The sequence below is a fragment of the Electrophorus electricus genome, chromosome 10, assembly GCF_041902795.1.
Source record: "Electrophorus electricus isolate QZ-2024a chromosome 10, ASM4190279v1, whole genome shotgun sequence".
Lineage (NCBI taxonomy): Eukaryota > Metazoa > Chordata > Actinopteri > Gymnotiformes > Gymnotidae > Electrophorus > Electrophorus electricus.
This window is the reverse complement of record NC_137506.1, coordinates 7,035,521-7,050,455: the sequence shown is the minus strand read 5'-3', so window position 1 is coordinate 7,050,455 and position 14,935 is coordinate 7,035,521. Positions and strand designations below refer to the sequence as shown.

The 14,935-nt window shown below is 38.3% G+C and overlaps 1 protein-coding gene and 1 non-coding gene across 2 annotated transcripts in view; one reads left to right on the top strand and one right to left on the bottom strand.

Moving 5' to 3' along the window:
- The window catches only part of LOC145659396 (eukaryotic translation initiation factor 4 gamma 3-like), a 71,269-nt gene extending 57,017 nt beyond the window's left edge, over positions 1-14,252 (top strand). Inside the window, exon 9 of the mRNA XM_081721917.1 lies at positions 14,145-14,252. Within this exon, the coding sequence (XP_081578043.1) occupies positions 14,145-14,252 (108 nt within the window). The remainder of the gene's footprint in view (positions 1-14,144) is intronic.
- trnae-cuc (transfer RNA glutamic acid (anticodon CUC)) lies at positions 7,871-7,942 on the bottom strand. Its single transcript has one exon. It is a non-coding gene; the product is annotated as a tRNA-Glu (tRNA).
- Positions 14,253-14,935: the final 683 nt, after the last annotated feature.

Below are 14,935 nucleotides of genomic sequence, written 5' to 3'. Positions count from 1 at the left end.
GCTGAGTTGTCATGAATACGTTATGATCAGGAGTAGTCGGCCGTACTGCTGCGACATCCGGTCAAATCGATTGTCCTCTAAAGAATCAGCGCAGTACTAGTTTTGGTAATAGCAGCATCTATGGACATAAACGGCGGCGAAACGGATGGTTTCTTTCTCGTCAACTTTATAGTCCATTACACCTGCTCCTATAGATCGGGATAAAATCTCCATACCAAAACCTCTGTGCATTGGCATGATGAAAATTTAGAGCACGCAAATCCTTCACTTCTGAAACAGTAGAAATTATGTAATTTTACACAGATTGAAAAAAAACCTCAAAGTCCAGGGTCAAATTATTAACATGGAGATTCCGAGAATTCATGCTAAACTAAAGTAAAGAAAAGCGCACGAAGACAAACCAGGGATGCAGGCTATAACATTGGGGCGAGGATAAACATTCAGGCTTATATTCACACTGAAGCCTCGATTAACAAACAGCAGCTGGACTTACAATAAATAGCAACAAGAGTAAACTAAAACAGGGCTTAAAAACATGGTCAAATGAGCATTAAACCAGACACAAGTGCAAATTATGAGGGGTGCAGAAAACGAAACGAAGAAATGGAACCACAACAAGGGAGTAAATCAAAACAAAGACACTAGACAGTAGAATTTACCTGCAATTCTTTGTTTAACTTCAGAGGGTTAAATGGAGCTCGCTCAGATGATGGTGTTGACTGCTTCAAGGATTTTCACTAGAAGTTATATAACTGCAAGTTATATTACCGATGTCTAAGTGTATGCAGCCCAGAATTCTTTATTCGTAATGTAATACATGTCCTATTTAATTCTACAAGATAAACAGGTTGGAAAATATTTGTGTAAAATAGATTATGATTATTTTTGGAACATAAACCATGCAAACATTGTAAGTGGACATCAAGGAAAAATATAAAATAAAAGAATAGTATAGCATACAGTTACAGGGTATGCCTGTTTTCAATTGATTACTAGGGAAGCTCTTTGTCTCCCTCTTGTGGCCATTGTTGTCTTAGCCAACAACCATATCAACATAAGTGACATGAAGTTATAGCAATTCAAGTTATAGAAAACTATACAAATTCAAGTTATAGAAAACTAAAACGTATTTTTATAAACACGATTTGACAGTGTGTTTTACATATTCTGGTTGAATATGACATTTATGTGTACAAGATTATAAAAAACACAATCATACATTTACCTGATACTTATATCCAAAGTGACTTACGAGTGAGTATATCTTGAGCAATTGAGGGTTAAGGGCCTTGCTCAGAGAACCAACAGTGGCAACTTGGCAGCAGTAGGACTGGAACTGGTAAGCTTCTGACTACATGTCAAGTACCTTAACCACTGAGCTACCACTGATCACTGCTGGGGGTAACCATAAATGTTAGAATTTACAATGTTGGTTACTAAACTATTTAAAAAACATTTTGGAACATTTATTTATTTCATTTCCCCTAACCTTTGACAGCACAGCTTTTCCAGACCTCTGTATGCATCTTCTTACCCCTTCTCTCTGCACACAAAAAATAAAACGCATTGAGAAGAGACTAATTGCCCAAAGGATAAAAAATAAAATGACATATATAATGATAAAAGGAAAAGGTAAATAGATAACAGTATATGTGTTAATATAAAATCAAAAGTCATCTAAACAGAACTCAATGCAATAAGTGTGTTTTGAGATGTTTTTGTTTTGCTGTTGGTTTGTTTTTTTTGTTTTTTGTTTTTTTTTGCTTTCAAGTGCTAATGCCATTATGAGTTGCTAGACCATGAAGACATTTAAAGACATTTAAAGAATAATAAAATAATCTGATTTTGCTGTAAAAGACAGATGTCATGTTCACACTGCACAACTGCACTGCTTAATGTGAGCAGACATCTTATCTATAGCAACTTACAGTTTCAACTATATTACAGAGCTAGGTCCATATAGCGGTAGGAGTTTGATTCAGTTCAGCTCACTCAGACTTTCATTTCTGTTTTCTTGTCTTCAGGTTTTGTTTCATTGTCCCTAATAAGTCCAACTTGTGCTTGTCTACTCATGTCTCACTGTCCTCCTTTGCTTGATGTCACAACTTCATTGATACCTAATGTGAATGTTGAAAGTATCACATGTTCTTTGAGTAGGAATCAAACATCATCGCACTAATACACTGGACTGATAGTGGACTCTGCCGAGGTATGCCTACCCCTGATGTCGTGATGTTACTGAGCCTCATCCTGTCTCAGATGCCTTGGCTACTCCCATCCTCCCCTGATGTCCCCTGTTGTAACCCACACCACCTCCACCCCAACCAGCTACTCTCTGTTGACCTTAATGGACGTTCTCTTGTGACTTGGGTCTCGGACACATGCACACTATCGGGACAAGTCTAGAACCTCCAGAAAGTTGGACTAAACATTAAATGCTTATTTAATTTTTTCATTTATGTCTCTCTTTAAACAGCCAGATGAGGATGGGGCCCCCTTTGAGTCTTGGCTCCTCTCAACGTTTCTTCCTCATGCTCTAGGCAGCTTTTCCTTGCCACTTTCACCCTTGGCTTGCTTACTGGGGGCTTGGACTTGGACATTTGAAAAGCTGCTTTGTAACAACACCTGTTGTAAATAAAATAAAATAAAATAAAATAAAATAAAATTTTAGAAAACACTTTATAAATAAATTTTGAGTATTTGATTTTTATATGTAATCTTAAAATTCATAAGAAAACTAAAATATGTTTTTTAATCATTACATTTTTTTCACTTAAAACAAAAATATAATTTGGATAGTCTCAATAATCTAATAAAATCAAATCTCATCATTACAGTGCCAACAATACATCAACATCACCAGACTTCAAAGCACTTGTCTAAGAGGAAGATTTGTATGCCTGTAATTCTGTTGTTGAAGAGCCTATAAAATCAAAATAGGCTTTTAAATTTGAAATTTTAAACTCAAATAAATACAGCCTTATTTTGAATGCCTAAACAAACACACAGAGTTACCTCACAGTGTGAATATTGTTATTGGTGGAGACAGTATCATAGATCCTCTTTGCTGACACATCAGTGATGTCATTGTGACTGAGGCTGAAATTAGATGGATTATAATTACCACATTGTTCAGGATTCCCAAACACACCTCCCTCTATTAAATCACCGTGTAGTAGTACAAACACCTGTAGATTTATATATCAATGAATTAAATTAATAAACGAATGAATGAATAAACGAATGACTGAATTAGCAAATGAATGAATGAGCAAAGAAATAAATAGTAAATTTGTGTCAGTGGACCTGAGTCATTAATGGCCAGATAATTATGCATTTTGACATTTTAAACAAAATATCATTTCTTTCAGTTCTTGTACACATGACTTGTTATCTATCAGGCATGAAACTGTAAATCGTAAAGAGTCTGTTATGCCTTATTTCTCTTTTTAATGAGAACATGTGTTTCTACAAGCAGTCTGGATATTCTGTAGACCACAGAGATCCATCCTGCCAAGTACAGGCAGTGATCAGTGAACCAGGCAGCCAGTGAGAGAGGTTGTCATTTCCAAATAAAATCACCAAGAAAATCAAGCTTTTTGCTATTTGCTTTTGAAAAAAATAAGTCCTTGAAGGAACACAGGATATGACTGAATGAGCAAAGTTACATTTATATAGAGCCTTTCAAGGAACATACAATGATTTACAATGAACACACACAGCTTCTATGTTCAGTCACATGCCGGATTTTGTGTTAAATTGTGAGAAAAAGAGTAAAATGTGTTATATCTATGTTAGTGCTCACTGTGGACTCAACAATCAAGACTCTCTACACATCCCTCCTCCCGCTTGTCCACTCACTCCAGGATGTGGGCTTTGTGCTGGTGTGGGAACAGCAGCTGCGGGCAGTGGTCAGTGAGCTGACAGTGGCTAAGGTCCAGTTCTGACAGCCCTTCAAAATGTTCCAGAAACAGCGCCAGTGACCTACAGGCCTGCTGGTCCAGCCGGGTCTGATTGAGGTCCACCATCTTACCCAGAGCCCGGGAGAGAGCCACAGTGCGTCTCACACACTCCATATCAGTCCCCACACAGAGAAGAGACAGGAACTGGAGCAGCAAGGCTTTATTGCAGCTGAACACACTCAACATTCACCAACATGTAGAGTCACAAAACACTAACACACTCACATAACTACTAACATTAATGCTATTTACACAAATTTTGTATCAAATGATAAAATTATTTCCCCTTTTCCAGAATGTTTCCCTAGTTTGTGTGGTGTTGAGTCAGTGTCTTACTGAAGGGTGACTGTGTGTAAAATGGGGAAGAGTTGCCCTCACAGCCGTGTAGAGTGAGCTGTGTGTGTGTGTGTGCGTGAGTGTGTGTGAGAGCTCGCTCTCTGGATGACCATGGAGACGACTCTGCAGTCCTCAGTACTCAGAGTCAGTGTGTGTGTCTGTTTTTCTGCTGTGAGGTCCAGAGCAGAGCAGCAGGAGAAATCCAGTCTGTGCTGCAGAGCGAAGAGCAGATCTGCTGCTGCTGCCCCTTGCTGTAGTTCAGAGACACTGTAGCAGTGGAGCAGCCTCAGCAACAGCAGCCTGTCAACAAGGAGAAAACAAAACACACACAGACAGTGGCAGGGCAGTTAATTTCAGATTAATATAAATATTTCACCTAAATTTACCAAGTTCCTCCAGAAAGTCATATTATTCTGTCCTAACACACCTGAGGTAAATATCCATGGATATTGCTGATTACCTGACAGGAGTCTCAATAAAACCTAAATGATACTGGCACAAAATGACTTTTGAGGAAACTCGTGAAAAACACATAAACGTACATAAACGTTTATATAACACTCCCTAAACAGACCAGTTCTGTGTTAAAATTCTGATTGTAAGAAAAGTTCAAGCCTGAGACGGGAGACGTGTTAGAGCAGTGGCTCTATGCTCTCCAGCTCCGCCTTTGGTATGGAGGTGAAAAGCAGGCTGAGAGAGACTGCTGTGCAGTGCTGGAGGGTGAAGTGCAGGGCAGCACAGTGGACAGAGTCCACCTCTCTGCTGTTCAGGTTGATGCAGTTCTCTGCTGAACTCAACAAGCTGGACACACAGTGAGCAGAGCCAGTCTGATAGATCTCTCTGATGATGGACAGTAAAAAGCTGGAGCTCAGCCTGGGGAGAAGACAGACACACACAGACACACATTTCCAGGTCTCATGCTGTACATTATAATTAAAGTGTTTGGACTGTTACTAACTGTGTGAACAATCTGAGCCACACAACACATGACTGTATTCTCTCACCTTCTGATCTGAAGTCTGGCCAGTACAGGCAGAAGGTCTCTGGGGTTTTACTACTTAATGTTGGGGATGTGTAGTGCTGCCATGAGCTGGTCGAAGCTCGTCTACTTTGCCGTAACGTCACCCATTCGCCTTGCTGTCTGGATGCGTACTTCTAGTGCTAGAGTCTTCTCTGTCAGACTAGCAATTCATCTACACTTCTCACAGATAAAACTGCCACTAATGACAAAGAATAAACATGCTGCATTCAGTGCTCTGAAGCAGAACATAAGTCATGATGAAAAAACAAAATGTTAACATTACTTATGTTTGTGGTAGTTCCTTAGATATAGTTTGTGATGATAAAGTAGTTTTCCATGGAAGTTGCCAGTTTCCAGGTAGAAAGTAATTAAATCCAACGAAAAATTTGTTAAACAGATAGAGAGCAGTAAGCGCTAGTATGCTGAAACAGTTTCAAAAACAGGAAGCTTCTTTATGAAGGAAAGAGGTTCTTATGAACCTCAGCATTTTGACAGCAAGTATTAGCCATGGCTACAAAACCAAGTGAATAATTCAGTTATGGGATTAATCCACAAAATAGCACATCAAATCTAGTTATTTGGCCAGTACAGGGATATGTAATATTTCTTCATCTCAGCAAAATGCAATAGCTTGACTTCCTTAACTGATTAATAATTAAAAAAATATCTTTCTTGACTATAAGAATATAGCTTACCCATTAGAAAGATTAAACATCCAGTCAGTGTGTTTCCTGGCATGTTAATGTAAAAGGCAGCTCCTAGTGGATTTGGGAAAGATTAGTAAAATATTTCAAGTATCTGCAAAGCAGAAAACTGCCTATTCAACAGGCATGAATAATATGCTACAGAAGTAGTTGTGTTATTTGCATAGCCTAATTAATATACATGCAGATCATGTTCTATAGTACCTATATTGTTATATTAAAATTTCACTATGGCTTTTTTGCTTCACAATTGTTACACATAATTGCTGCACCCGATACAAGGATAGGAATTTCAATTTATTCCTACTGGACAGAAGAATCATTAATGGCTGCTGAGTGAAGCACTTTCATTGAAAATTCATCCAATTAATTTTTATTTATTTATTTATTTATTTATTTTTTTGTAACCAGAAACAGGGCACGTCAGCCAGGAATACATTCCAGGTCTGTTTTAGAACACTGATTGTGATTCATTACATTTTGGCAATTGTGAAAACAAACTGGATGATACTTCTAAAAGTAATTGTGTTTGCAGTTTATTTGCACAGTTACATGAACAACACTGGTAGCATAATCAACAGGCTTGATGGTTTTCCAGTGCACGACACTGTGATACCAGGGCTGGCCCAAGCCTGTGTGGGGCCCTATGAAGAAATCTGAGCTGCCACTGACATAACACAGGTAAACAAACAAATAGAACTAAATACATGGTCTTTGGCACCCTCTTGGTGGCCTTAGCAGGCTCTCATTTTGCTTATATGGTGGGACAATTTTTCTGCTGTTATCCTATCTATCGAGCAGTCCTACCCAGATTTAATGCACTTATGTACATTACCCTTAGTCCAGGTTTCTGGTGTTTATTTTAGATGCATTTTTGGTTGTATATATTATAATTAGGCTACTGTGAACAATTGTATACCATATAGCTACAGCACCTGTACTTCACACACATGTAGTAATCGGATCTAGAAAGTTGCCAACCCTATTAAAATATTAGGTTTATAGTATAATATTTGAATTAAACAGACAAAGCGTTAATCACAATCATTTGCATGATGATTAAATCTTGAACCAAAAATGTATCAGAGAGCTCTAGTGTTTTTTAGAGACACACACCCAATAAAACTGTGCTTGACCATTTCTTACCTTCTATATCATTCTCTGCAGTTTACAGAGAAAGACCTGACACTGGGTAATGCCGTTGTCTATTCGAAGGCCAAAACAACAACAATCTTGGTTATCAAAGACTCACTCCACCCTGACCACAGCCTCTTCTTTTAGAAGCCATGAGAAAACCACCATCGCAGCTTGAGAGCACAAATCTAGCCTCTTAAGAGGTGTTATGTTCCACAGGCAGTTTGATATCTCAATGCGGTCCACATGAAAGCAATTTTCTTTCCATGAGTGCAAATTGCACTTTTAATGCCTGATATTTCAGCCACTCATTTCTCTCACTACATGACAAAACTCTAGAAACTTTTCTCCAAAAGCACTGAATGTTATTCTAACCCTTTATGGCCTTTCTCTATTCATGTACACAAAGTCCAGTATGATTCCAAATGTCATCAAAAGATATATCTGTTTGTAGCTGAACAACTTATACAATGTGATCTTTCTTCTTTGTGTCAAATGAACTTAACAATTGAAACATCCAAAACTGGCTGTGTTTCTTGCCAAAATACTGGTGTTTGGACATGTGGGATTACTTGCACGTCACTTTCAATAGCTCAGTTGGTAGAGTAGAAGTTAAAACTGTCATCCTTAGGCTGTCGGTTCAACTCCGACTCCCACAAACTTTATGTTTTAATGCAGAATCTGTCATTTTATATGAGCTAAAAAAGAGGTTTTTCCCTGACCGGGAATCGAACCCGGGCCGCGGCGGTGAGAGCGCCGAATCCTAACCACTAGACAATCAGGGAGAAAGCTGCAGAGGTTACCTGACCCAACCATTTTTCAAAGTCTGCACGCCTACTATTCTGACAATGTTTGGATGCATACTGGAATTGGTATGCATGAGTGGAAAAAGGCCATAAAGCGAGTTATTCATCTTTCTCTTTGTTCTACAAAAAAAAGAAGTTTGCAAGAGTCAGGGCTCTTTTTTACCATCTGGGAAAAGAGGGAACGCTGGTGTCACTAACACATGGAAAGAGCTGTTATAGTATTCCCCATTTGTCTCCTTAATGTTTCTGACATTTTAACCACTCATTTCTCTCTCTACATGAAAACACTGTAGAAAACTTTCTCCAAAAAATACGGAATGTTATTCTAAGTACTCAGACAATAGTCTTTTCCTCCCCCTTCTGACGCGTGAACTTATAGACGCCCTTGATTGCACGGTGTCTCTGTAATTGACAGGGGAGAGAGCGTATGCCCCTCCCTCTCTCCCTAAGAGTACAGCCAATTATGCTCTTCTAGACTCTCGGCCACAAATGGCTGTGACACCATCAGTTTCAAAGTTAAACACAACTCCTATAGTACTAATAAAAGCTTCACACTCACCTCAGCTGGGAGATGGCAGACACTGAAGGAAACTCCTCACTTCACTCTCTTCATCTGACCAGTCATTAAGCTCCACTGATTTCTTCACTGTTTGGAGTTTCAGCACTTCTAGGAAGAGGGAGGTCTTTCTCTCTGAGGTCTATGTAGCAGACTGCAGATGCTGACTGGTAAACTGGCTGTAATGCTGGAAGGACACTCCTGCCTATTTGAGTCTCAGAGTCCTTCACATGAGAGTACAAATCCAGCAGGAAATCTTGTTCATCATATGCATATGACATCAGTTTCTTTATAGGTCTGTTAATAGTCTCTCTCTGATGAATAGCTTGTTGCAGACTCAGTTTCAGCAGATTTATTTATTTTTTTTAATTTTCCCACTTATAGGAACCTGTCTGATCCTGTGTTGAATCAAACCTGCAAACACAACAACCCATTTATTACATTTTTTTTCATTTAAGTTTGATTCAAAATAGCTTTATAGTCAAGACTATCCTGTATAATATTATGGAATAATTAAAAGGCAGGTTTAAAGTTTAATGCAAAGAAACAGCAAAGATCATTTGAAGATGTCATTTATCAGAACACTGGACATAGTGATTTGTAATATTAGAATAGAATCCCTTTATTTACTAAAGGTACACAGAAATGTACACAGGTACACAGAAACTTACTGTATGTAAGAGTGCAAGAGTTCAAAGCAGTATAAGTGCAGATAAAAACCACTACAGTGCCATTGCAGCTTTTAATGCTGTTTCAGTATCAGGGTCTTCAGGAAGGCTCTACCTGGCAACCCTGAAGTGCCTTGCTATGCTTAAAACTGCACACACACACACACACACACACACACACACACACACACACACACACACACACACACAAACAAACACTCAACAAGGTGAGTTCTGCTTATTTGTTATTGGAGATTTGTTAAGAAGGCTGATCGCCATTTAAAATTAGATTTCACACACTGTAATTGTTACACTGGTGAGTTTGAGGTAGAGATGCACTTTCATTAATACTGCTTACACTGTGTTTCTTTACAACACGCATGGACGTGTTGAAGCACCTCATATGCATGGAACACTACTACTCAGAGCATTGGATGAATGAAAACAGAAGCTATCTGGCTCACACAATGTTTTAAATGTGCCAAGGGAAAGTCCAAGTGTGGCCATCCTTGAGTGGAGTGGAAGATAAATACGTTTTTTGTCTTTCAAAGCAGCTGTAAGAGTTAGTGGGTCTCATGCAAGAATATTTTCATTATGCTACATTTATTTTGAATTCTTATAACTGTGCCACATCAGATTAATCTTTTCAATTCACCAAATGATCATAATGTTTGTCCATTTATTCAAAGTTTGCATATAATACTGTGTATCTATAAATTATTGTATTTGATAATTGCCCCCAAAATGCCCTATAAGGCTAAGTGCCTTCCCTGTTTTCATCTCTGGGTAAAAGGAGCCAATTTCCTAATCTGAGGGATTAATAAATGAAAACTTCACTATGACATCATTAGTAGTGGAATTAAGAGCTGTTAAAGGCAAGAAACAGAAAACCATGTTACTCTATTTGTTCATGTTGTCACATAAGATCCCCACTGTCACGTAGATAAATAAGATATGGTCTGATAATTATATTAAAACACATAAATAAGATATGGGGTGATAATTATAGTAAAACACATAAATAAGATATGGTCTGATAGTTAGATTTTCAAAAAGATCTATAAACCTTGATAATTATATTCATAAAGAAAAAAGGTGTGTAGTTGCGCTCAATCCAGGAAAAAAAAAAAGAAAACATATCCTGTAGGTGCATAAAGTAAATAGTAGAATGTAGCTTGCACATTACCAGAAGGAGAATCAAGAGGTTTTGTTAAGTTTTATTGGATTAGTGTGTTAGCTGTTGTGTGTGATATCAGCCAGTGAAACAAGAGCAAGTGTTTCATATTTCAATCTGTCGCCAGCGCTCAGAGCTAGTTTAAAACACATAAATAAGATATGGTTTGATAGATTCAAATACAGTCTCACTAAAGAATGGCCATAAATGACTATAATGAGGTGAAGGGGAGGACAGATGAGAGAACATTTGTCCTGACAGGTGATGTTACACTGACAGGTGCTGGAATGGAGCCTGTTAATTTGGACATTGGCTGTCAATATCAACATCACAAAGTATTAATATTGCAGTGTTTTGGGATTTAAAATAGCATTGACATATGGAGGCCCATGTATAATAATAATAATAATAATAATAATAATAATAATAATAATAATAATAATAATAATAATAGTAATAATAATTGTTAGAAACTGGATCAAAGTGACCAGTCCCTCAGGTTCGATCTCCTCCAAGTTACCTTCTGCCCTCTGTCCTCTGTAGCCGGATCCGGGGAAGTCAAGAGACACTGACACCAAGGTAGTGAATGAAGAGAATTCAACTTTATTGAGGAAAGCACAGAGTATATATGTGTCCTATATCTACTATCTAAATCTACAGGATGATGGGAAAAGTGAGGTATGTTCTAAGGGTCTACGTAGAAAGGAAAGCGACAAGGTTTGTAAAAATTAGATGTTCTTTGCATGAACGACCCACGAGCTGTTCCCGTACCCGCCATGAGGTACTCCTATGCTTAAAGAGAGACAGGGAGAGAAAGAAAGAGAAAGGGAGGGGTAAAGGAGACAAGAAGAAGGAGTGGAAGACCTCGGGCGACCAGCTCGTGGTCAAGCCGCCATGTCATGGCTGATAGGCAGAGACCTTGTGTTGGGTGCCTGAAGACAGAAAGGCTCCAGTATCTAACAATAATAATAATAACAATAGATGTAATATATATATATATATATATATAAATAAAATGTTTCTCTCATACTCAAGGTCGCAGAAACCCTAGAGACAGGAGTCACTGCTGAATAAAAACAAACCATAGAGGGCATGAGTTCATGCTGGATTTACATTTATGGCATTTAGCTGACACATTTTTATCCAAATCAACTTACAATTATGACTGAGTACAGCTTGAGCAATTGAGGGTTAGGAGCCTTACTCAGGGGCCCAGCAGTGGTAAGTTGGCAGTGGGGGGGCTTGAAGCAGCAGCTTTCTGATACCTTAACCACTGAGCTACCACTGGAAAAAAAAAAAAAAAGAAGCTAACCCTAGCAGACCAGCTCTACTGTCCATCCTGCTCTCCAATGTCTGTTCCCTGGTCAACAGGTCAACTCTAGCATAGCACCCAATGCGAGTGTAGAGACTGTTGTGCTTTAGTTTTCACAGAACTGTGGCTCAGTGACAGAATTCCTGACACTGAGGTAACAAAATGAAATTATTTATGTAATAATATGATGGTAGGAAGTGTAAAAGACCAAATTAGGCTGCATGTAGACATCTGAAAATCGGTAAGCAGGTAATTGTTTTATTCATAAGAAATGTTATCTCGAAAAACGTACTGTACTTTAAGAATATTGGATGTTATAAAGTGATTTATTTGAGTATGCCAGTGTGGATTCTCCCGCGGGCCCGCTAGGGGGCGAAGTGCAGCATAAAGTTAGCCCTAAGATGCAGTAACCGTTAGTGAGCAAAGATAGCCATCAAGCTAGGATAGCTAACGTTAGCTAGTTAACTATTCATCCCATTAAATCACGCTTTTAATACTGTAAATGCTGTAATGCTGTAAATAATTGTATATTTCTTCATTTATACATTTTGTAGCAGAATTATGATCGTAGCTAGTCCATGCTAGAAGCCACTGAACCAACGCTTAGCTTCCAGCTCATAGCTGCCCCCAAACAACTCCACGTACACATCAGCTAAAATAAGCCTCTTTTATTCCATGATGTCTAAAGGTATCGGCGATCAAATCATTCTTATGGCTGCATAAGTTTCACCAAACGGCGTCAAACTATTTATCTGCCTAACGGAAACGCAGTTTGACATTTCAGACCTTTAAATGGTTAAAGGGTCTAACCTAGGTTAGCTATATTAGCTACCTAACGAGGTAAAATAAGGAACGGGGTGTTTGCAGTTGTTCATTTTTACACCTTTCTGTGTGGTCCGTTTTCAGATATTACAGTTACGTTAACAATATTGTGAAAATTGTAAAGGATACTTTATTCATGTCCTCATTGTTGTATCGCTTTATCACAGCGATAAGCTAGTTAACTAGCTAATAGTTGAGGTCAGCGAGTGTCTAACTCGGGGCTATAAACCATTCCTTGTGGAACCATTTCATTGTTCATCTTTCAACTTTGATCGTTTAGGTGCTGGTAGTTTGTTAGCTAGCTAACTGTTCAGAAATAGAAAAAACTACTTTTGTATGATTTAGAGAACCAAATTCACAAACCTGTGGGTTTTCAAATTTATCGTTCTCTCTAAATAAGCAAAATGAGGTAAGCCATTACTACAGCTATCGGACTGTTTGAACTACAATATTCGACTGTTCATTTATTGTTAGTTAGATTAAATTAACTTTCATAAACATTCTTAATTAATAGAATGTGTTTTTTTAAATAACTGATTAACTGTGTATATTTAACATGAAGCTATATAAAGTTTCAAGTTTCAAGTTTGGTTTATTTGTCACATACATTTGTCACTTTCCAGTTCATGTCATTGTGAATTGCTGGTTCTGTAATCAAAACACTGAGGTTCCATATGGGAACAGAAACTGCTGGGACTGTCCATTCTGTGTGCAGTACAATGGCTTCTAAGAGGTATTGCTGTATTTGAGACATGGTGAGGACATATTTTAGTGAAAGTCTTCCAATGATGCACCCATAACTGAACCATTTTTTGTTGTTGTTGCTGCTGTTAAAAAATGCAGAATGGTGATTATAACGAACCGATCCTTGCACAATATATGGAGCACCTCAACCATGGGGTATCGGCTGGTGTCCCTGTGCTTGATGCATCCAAGACTCAACCAGACACTTAAGATCAAGCAGCTGGCTTCCTTCACTCCCTGAGAGAAAGTAGGTTTTCCATTTGAACTGTTGCCTTCTTAGTTAAGGCGTATGCAGGGTTAATTGCAGCGCCAGAGTTGTGAAACTGTGAGGTAATGCATGTCCAGTGCTGCAAATTAAGATCATAGCTGTAAATAGTCTCTGACTTTGGCAGAGATTGTGAGTGGGTCTTCAAGGGCAGACAGGATCTGATGGCCCACATAGAGTTTGATATTATTCCTAAATAACTAAGTTGACCAAGTTTGCATGGCTATTTGAAAGAAGCTGATCATGTAAGCAGCAAAGACAGAATATCATTCTCTGACTAAGGATTTAGTTGACTCATGTTTAGCCCAACTAAACTGTGGTCCTGGCTGATTTTAGTTGGACTATTGAGCCACTGACTCATGCAGAGAGTTTTCTGAGTATTTTGCAGTTTCTTACTGTACTGAGTTCTTACTGAGTATAACGCCAACTTTGATGCATTTGTTTTCTTTTCACTGAACAAAGCCTTCAACCTTGACTGTGGTGACATGAATTCCAGATCTGCAGAGTGTTTTTTTCAGTAATGCATCTTTTGCCCATGCATTTTGATTGCAGTGTTAGGAGGTCATAACTGCTGATCAGAAGTTGTAACAAACCGTTCTGCTGTTTTTTTACTTCTGTCAAATTTTTAATGGTTCTGCAGGACAATTATGATGGAAATCGAGGTGTACAAGCGCCACCTCGAACAGACCTACAAGTTGTGCAGGCATGTCAGACCGCTGAGCAGTATTACATCAAGCACCAGAACTGACAGCTGCACGCCCTGCTTTAAAATTTGACAGAAGTTAAAAAACAGCAGAACGGTTTGTTACAACATGAAAAAATAAATAAGAAAAGATTGTTTGTTGTTGTACATGAAAGTCAGTGAGCCATGACGGTAAGCCCTCTAGTTCCAAAGCTCTCTGGTAATCTGGGTTAAAGTATACCTTAAATATGACTAACTCCAAGCATTACATGTGTGACATGTGCTGAAACAATTACAAATTGTATATGAATTTTTAGAACACATATATGTACAGATAATGTAGCTTGCAGAGGAGCTCACTCAGAAACTGTTCTCAGTACGCTGGACACCAGCAGCGTCTACAGTCATGTTAGCCATCCGTAATATCTTCAGCCACTGGGGTCCACAGCTGAATTAGTATTTAGATCTCTGTATATAGTCATATGTATTTTTTTGTTTTTTTCTTTAACTACAAACGTATTAGAACATGATTTTTTTTTTCACTTTGCTTGTGAAGTAGTTGTTTAAAGGGAGTTATATGGTATCTTCTGTCTCAGTACAGTGTCATCTGTAGGGCTGTCATACAAGTAGTGAGTTTAAACATTTTTGTAGCTATTTTTGAATGTAAATTAAGAATCTTTCCTGTTCTACTATTGTTTCTTCAATGAGTCCTTATTGTCAGTCGGCCAGTCGGATGCTGCTTCGCTGTC